Genomic DNA, 7,581 nt, shown 5'->3' on the forward strand with positions numbered 1-7,581 from the left:
GGAGCTGGGCCTCCAACCTGGACCTTTGTGGGGACCCTAAGCTTTAGACTATGTGCACTTAGCCACGTGCACCACCCCCAACCCCCTTCTGTATGGAGCTTGCCCTCAGCTAAAAAACATAGCTGCCTTTCCCCTGGCGACTTTGGGTCACTTTCTTGAAAGTCTTTATTTTTATTAAATGAATGGGAAATGTATTTAATAAAGAAGTATTCCCCTAAACATGCAGTGTCTTAACACCTGCTACCTCTCCTGTGCCCCGGCCACACCACCTGCCCAAGCTCTACCCCACGACATACACAGTCTCGGAAACAGCTTTTTATTAAACAGCAAAGTATGGATGGCTGTAACACAATGTTAAATATTTGCAAATTAGTTCACATAAAGGATGTGGCATGTCTGTAGTTTGACTACAATATAATCATACAGCTTAAGTCACACACTGAATCTTACACCAATACAAACAAGAATTAAGAACTAGTCCATGATTACAAGTAGCCCAAAGCTAGTAACCACCAGGTCCATTACTGGATCTCTTTTCCTACGTAACATTTTAACTGTACATCTAATCCCATGGCTTCTTTATCAAGTGCATTTTACAAACTGAACGTTTAAAAACTGGTAAAGGATAACTACAGCTCTGTAGACCAAGCAGTTGGGTTTACGGAACATTCTGGGAAAGTAGTCAGAAAATACTGGCAAAGTATCAGTTAGAATGCATTAAGCCCAATCTATTCGTGTTTCTGATATATATATATATGTATTTTTTTTTTTTACAAAAGTTCTTGTGCTGTGTACTTTGAATTTGACCAGACTCTTAAGCGTTCTCATCCAGATATGGTTTGTTTGAGATCTGCCAAACGCAAGTTTATTCTCCAAACACAAACACAGAAGGAGGCGCTGGAGTTGGCTACTGCAGTTTGCCAGCAGTTCACTTCCCCACCGTTTCTACTTTTCCTCAAAATTTTCTCTCTTCCTCACACACACACAGCCAGTGCTCACTTTTTCAGATAATAAGTTGGTTATTCTATGCAAATGGAAGTTGTAACAAACCTTCCCAACTTAACAATTCATTTTCAGTGGAAAATATTCATATTTATAGTCCCCGTGTTCAGTTGGTTAGAGAAAGTAGTGACATTGTCCTTCTTAGTAAGTGTAGCGCATAACAAGCCCTAATGAGAAAGTCTTATTTTGACTACTTCTCAGCAATCAGAGTTCAGGTTACTCTCAGACATGATTGACTACTGAAGCCTTATAAATAGGAAGCTATTTCTCTTTCCTTAGGGGAGGGAGATGAGGGGAGGAGCAGACAGAGAAGAGGCACACGGCGGCGGGCAGGGACAAGAAGCTGTATAGTCAGTATGTGATTTTGGTCACTTCTCACAACATGGTGGTTATTTTCTCATATCTCTTTTTATGCCTATAATAAAAGACAGTGCTAACCTATTAATCAAATTGGATAAAACATTCAAGTTTCATAAATATATGCATTTCTAATTATAAAGTCTCTACAATACATTTGCACATTTTCAGACTAACATAATACACAAACTCATGGAAGTCTGGTTTGCTCTAGATTTGCCTAGAGCTGACATTATTTTCATAAATATTCAATGAAGCTTCAAACCTAAGTACTATAACTTTTGGAATCTATCCAAGTTATAAAGAAAAAGACCAGCAGCAATTCCATTTAATCAGAGGGGCAGCCATGCCTTATTTTCTTTTGCTTTTTGTGTCAGTTGTTTGAAAAACACTAGAAGCTGACATGAGGTTTTCTATATATTGTCCAAGAACTTGATTTTCTGATTTTAGCTTCAGATTTTCTTCTTTGACTGCATCTACTCTTGCAGAGAGATCTATATTTAAAAACAAAAACCATAATTATCGATAAGTAATCGTAATGGCTCTGTATTAGAAAAACAAGTGTTCAGATTCATTAAGTGATACCTGGAAGTCTGACCTTATGGGGTCAGACAGTGGGGCACATGACTGAGTGCACACATTACCTCACACAAAGACTCCACCTGCAAGGGGAGGGGAGGGATGCTTCACAAGCTGTGAAGCAGGCCTAAAGGTGTCTCTCTCTCCCTTTCTACTTTTCCCTCCCCTCTGAATTTCTCTCTGTCCTAAGATAAAAAGGTTTTTTTTTTTTGTTTTTTTTTTTTACAAAAAAGGCTACCAGGAGCAGTAGATTTATCATGCAGGCAAAGATCCCCAGCAATAACCCTGGTGAAAATTTAAAAATTATATATATATATATATACACACACACACACATTAATTCTGATTGTTTTAAAGTTTATAACAGAGGGCAGGGGTAGATAGCATAATGGTTATGTAAAGAGACTGTCATGCCTGAGGCTCCACAGTCCCAGGTTCAATCTCCCTGCACTGCCATAAGCCAGAGCTGAACAGAGCTCTGGTAAATAAATAAGTAATAATTTAAATAATAATAATAAATAAATAAATAAAACAGAATTTACAACAAAGTAAGACTGAGTCCTGATCAATAGCAAGAAGTCCTAAGAAGAGAGATTTCTCGGTAGACTGGGTATTATTCTTTATCAATAGTACTTGTTTTCAATGGTGAATCTCAAAGTGGCTACTTGTGGTTCACATCTTATCAATAAAAAAAGCTATAATGTCTTTACTACAATTATGTAAGAATGGAGTAAGTGAACACAACTGAATTCATATACTGGATATAGGAAGTGAACTTCCAAACTGGCCGCTATGTATCTTATAATTAAGATGTAGTTTTTAATAATTAAACAAAACAGATTTCTATTCATCCACTTAACAACTAAGTACTGGGTGCCCTCACAGAGTCAGATTCTGTTGAAGAGTAACACCACCACTGAACTAGAAAGGTTACTGTCCTTAGAGCTGTCAGTCTATTAACAGTCAGTCAATACATCACACAGTGTGTGTGTGTGTGTGTGTGTGTGTGTGTGTGTGTGTGTGTGTGTGTGTATAGGGGGTGGGGTAATTAAAAGGAGCTCTGCTCTGATAAGGAGTGTGATGTGGCCTGCAACAGGGATGCCCAAGAATACTGTGCTCTGTATCCCTTACTGAAGCACACCTGTTCTTTAAGGTCACCAGACAAAGCTACAGGCAGGAAGCTATTGAAAAGACTTTGAAAAACTGCACATACAAAATTCGGCATCAGAGATGATTCCAGTTCATGAGGTGTCATTCGAGGAAACTACAAAAGGCAAGTTCACCTTCCAGTGTGTGTTGGAGTTCCAGCACCTGATTAATCAGCCGTGTTTTCTCCTCCAGTTCCACCTGGTTTTCAGCGTCAACTGCTGTGAAAAAGTCCAATTTACTATTTGTTCTCATAAGATACCAGGCGAAGACTGTGACTCTCAAACATCTACAGCTTTGTACACATTCACCATCTTACTTGATTTATTATACGAGTACTGAGAAGTACAAAAGCACCCCCCCCACACACACAAATACTGCTGGTAAGGAGGCCAAGGGGAAGATAAAATGCTTTCCCACCAACGAACAGCTAATGAAGGGAACAGTACTTTAAGAACTTGGACAGGATTTACATAAATAAGTGAACTTAGGGGGCTGGCCAGTGACCTACGCAGTAAAGGGCCTATGTTACCATGCACAAGGACCTGGGTTCAAGTGCCCAGTCCTCACCTGCAGGGGGGAGTTTCCCAAGCAGCAAAGCAGTGCTGCAGCTCTCTCCTTTTTTTTTTTAATTTTTAATATTTATTTATTTATTCCCTTTTGTTGCCCTTGTTGTTTTATTATTATTGTTGCCATCATTGTTTTGATAGGACAGAGAGAAATAGAGAGAGGAGGGGAAGACAGAGAAGGGGAGAGAAAGACAGACACCTGCAGACCGGCTTCACCACCTGGGAAGCGACGCCCCTGCAGGTGAGGAGCCGGGGGCTTGAATCGGGATCATTAGCCGGTCCTTGAGCTTAACAAGCTGCGCTACCACCTGACTCCCAGCTCTCTCCTTTCCTCCCTCTCTCTATCCCCCTTGCGTCTCAATTTCCTTCTCTCTCTCTCCATATATCATATATTTTTGTACAGAGTGAATTTATAAGAAAAAAACAAAAGGCCACTGGGAGGGGTGGATTTCCTGTACAAAGGCACAGTAACCCTGCTGGCAATAAATATAAAGTAAGTTAGCTTTGACCCAAGCCTCCTCAGAGTTGCTTCTTGGCTTTCTCCATTGCTTGTAAAGCAAAAACAACGCCAAACAAGGGGCACACACAGGCCACTACAGACCATACCATCCATGTCGGCATTCATCATCTTGGGTAACAGACTTTGCGACCTTGGAGAGAAAATCTTTGATGAATGATCTGCAATTTGAAAAGAAAGAGAGTAAAAGATATGACTGTTTTACAAAAGTATGTTACTTAATAGCACCTTCTTGCATTCCTCATGGTTTCTAAGAATAAAACAACACTCATTGGTAGGCAGGCAAAGGATATATAGAAATAGTTTGCAAGAAGGAAATAAATGTGGGGCTTCTGGATACTCAAAGAAAAAGAATAAAAGATGATACAATTTAAGACACAAAATATAAATTAGGTAATTCTTCAGAAAGCAGTATGGTAACACAATTCATAAAATTAAAATTTTTTTTTACTACATAAATTTATTCTTGGAAATGCACTCTAAGAAAAAGGACAAAGCAGGAATATATATATATATATATATATATATATATATATATATATATGGCTGTAGTTTCTAACGGAGTAGCTACTAAATACTATTCTGATGAGCACAGTGATGTGAAAGAGTGTTTAGTGAGCTGTACAGCAACATGGGAAGAGAGAAGATAGCAAAATGAAAGCAGCTCTGCATTAAGGCTGATGGTAGGGTGGAGTTGAATCCATCATTAAAATATTGCTTTACTATAGTGTTTAAATACACTAGTACTTAAATTTCAAAAGTACTAATTATCTGGAATGCTACCATGGGGTAAGTGAGAAATGCCCAGTTGTCATTCCTGGGTCATGTTAATGCAGATTTAAGATGTGAGTCAGTAAGCAAAAACATTTTACTGTTTCTGCTCAAGACTCCAAAATGCTAGAACGCACAGTTCTTGTGAGCACATTCAGCTCGTTGCAAATAAGTCATTCCACATTCAGAGCAGCCCTAGTGTCTGAAGGCTGTCGCTGCAGACGGGTGTGGGGGGCAGACAGCACCTCCTTCCCAAGCAGTAGTAGAGTTAACTAGTCACAAATGGCGGAAAACCAACTTGAGTCTCCTCGTGGCGCCTGCCCACTCCTCCGGATCGAGAGCCGCTCCGCCTCACATCTTCCATTTCCTCGGCTTTTCCTTCTTCAGAGAAAGTACGTACAGTGTGTGTGTGTATACATTTACACAACGTGCGCATGTGCAGATCTGCACACAAACCTCAAAATCTTATAGTTTTGTTTTGTAATTCAGACTATTCAACCTATGGTAGCATTAGAAGACCACAGTTTAAAAAGTGCTCCTCTCCATTCAAGCCGTCTCTTACAACTGAGGAGAAGCGTGAGGAGTGGACTGTGTCTGGCATTTCCCAAGAGAAGAGCGCTTCTCATGGCATTTCAACCACCAGCTCAGCCAGTGGAGGTGGGGAGATGACAGCAACAGGGTCAAAGCTGATGGGAGTTACGCCCGAATGTAAACACACTATACATTTTCCATGTGACAGCAGTGCTACCTAGTACATGGCAGGTATTTAGTGATTGTCTATTTTCTCCAGCTTTAGTTCCAATCTACAACCCACATACACTAGCATTTTATAATGCCCATCTGCCCCAGCGTCCTTATTATACATATAAACTGATATCAAAGATGATAACAGTTTACTGAAACTCCAGAAGTTATAATCCACAGAGCCAAGAAGCAACGTCTCAGTCTGTTTCTTTGTTTTTCTTTTTTCTCACCAGAGGTATGCCCAAGACTTGAGAGCAATGTGGAACCTTTTTCCTAATGTACACCCAACATCAGTGACTCAACTATACATTCAAAACTGCTTTCCGTCCTGCCATCCATTTACTAGTGAACCAGAAAGACCGCCATGACGATGCTATTGTGTGCTAACACGCTGTGTGTTTTGCATGTATTGTTGGTTCATCAAATCAACAGGACACTGCAGTGTGCAGATTTGGACACTGAATCTCAGCAAGGCTGAGCATCTCATCTCGGATTTCTGGGCCAACGTCTGTAGGAAATCTAAGCCCAGATGTAACTATTACGTCCTTGTTGTCTTTGCAACTTGATATTAGAAACGTTAACCTGTGCCCCAGTCTAAGTTTACCAAACACTGTGCAACCCCGGATATCAAAATCTTTGCATCTATCTATCAGCAAAGTCTCTGAAAATCCTTATTTTAATCCCTTCAGGGTGCACCCACTGTCAACAAGCTTAGTTGGTTTAGACGGGTTCAGGCCCTGTCCTGTTCCAGTGAAGAGATTCGGTTTCATGGTCTGGGAGGTGGCGCAATGGATAAGGCATTGGATTCTCAAGTATGAGGTCCCGAGTTCAATCCCCAGCAGCACATGTACCAGAGTGTTATTTGGTTCTTTCTCTCTCTCCTCCTATCTTTCTCATTAGTAAATAAATAAAATATTTAAAAAAAAGAGAGAGAGAGAGATTCAGTTTCATTTCCCCAGGCTAAAGAATTGCTTGGAATATATATGAAAAAAAGGCAGAAAGAAAAAGAAAAGGAAAGGAAAGAGGGGTTAGAAAGGCAAGCTAGTCCCCCGAAGCTGGCCGGCTGTCCTGAGTCCTGGGCAGGTGCAGACCCGAGCAGGCGGAGCTTTGCAGCCGGGTGCGGGGTGGCGGCAACGCAGCACCTGCACTCAGGACAGTCAAGCCACAGGCAGAGTGCTGCCCTGCAGGAAGGCATCCATCCTCTAAACTTGCTCTGCAGGACTCTATGGAAGCCGATGGCCAGGTCAAGGCGGAGCTGCTGTGGGTGTCTGGAGAGAGGGGCCCAGCTGGGGCTTCCCCCTGGGTGCCCCCGGCCCACCCCCCTCCTTGCTGGCTCTGGGTGAAGGCCCGGCCCGGCCCAGGCCCCCGGCTCCCAGGCGTCCCAGCCCCTCCCGCAGCCCCACTCCAGGCCTAGGGGGGCTGACAGCGGTCGCCCGCCCTGGAGAGGACGGGCCGGCGGCGGGATCCCTGGGTGCCTCCGGGGCACCCCAGGCCGGGTCCGGACGGAGATGCGCAGGGCGCCAGGCCGCCCCATCCACCGGGCCCCCGGTCGCCCCGCCCGGCTCCCGGGCCCAAGTCCAACCCGCTCGGCTTTCCAAGACCCCAGGGGGCCGAGGCTGGAGCTCCCGGTCCCGGGGCCAGCCCTCCGCCCAGCAAGGTCCTCACCTGCAGCTCCAAGCGCCAGGGAGGCGGAGGGATGGAGATGGGGCCTGACTTCTGGACCAACTGACCCCCGCGGCTCCGCCCCCTCCCCTGCGGCTACTGAGCATGCGCAAAGCTGGAAGTCCCGCCCAGTTGTGTCCCGTCACGCCCCGCCCCGCCACCCGCCAATCACGACACCAGAAGGCACGCCTGCGCGTTAATAGTGTGACGCCCCGACGGTCGGGCCTCCTGGGT

At 43.7% G+C, this 7,581-nt stretch overlaps 1 protein-coding gene across 3 annotated transcripts in view; it reads right to left on the minus strand.

Annotated features, from left to right (window-relative positions):
* Positions 1-300: 300 nt before the first annotated feature.
* Positions 301-7,581, minus strand: part of SCOC (short coiled-coil protein) — a 37,435-nt gene continuing 30,154 nt past the window's right edge. Inside the window, exons 1-4 of one of the 3 annotated variants that reach the window (XM_060179058.1) lie at positions 7,351-7,474; positions 4,260-4,331; positions 3,222-3,305; positions 301-1,853 (exon numbers count right to left, since the gene is read on the minus strand). In XM_060179058.1, coding sequence (XP_060035041.1) covers positions 1,711-1,853; positions 3,222-3,305; positions 4,260-4,281 — 249 coding nt within the window. In that variant the 5' untranslated portion in view covers positions 4,282-4,331; positions 7,351-7,474 and the 3' untranslated portion in view covers positions 301-1,710. Of the gene's footprint in view, positions 1,854-3,221; positions 3,306-4,259; positions 4,332-7,350; positions 7,475-7,581 lie in introns of those variants that run through there. The other 2 variants (XM_016193968.2, XM_007536319.3) reach the window with 2 other exon arrangements.

Source organism: Erinaceus europaeus, chromosome 19, assembly GCF_950295315.1.
Source record: "Erinaceus europaeus chromosome 19, mEriEur2.1, whole genome shotgun sequence".
NCBI lineage: Eukaryota > Metazoa > Chordata > Mammalia > Eulipotyphla > Erinaceidae > Erinaceus > Erinaceus europaeus.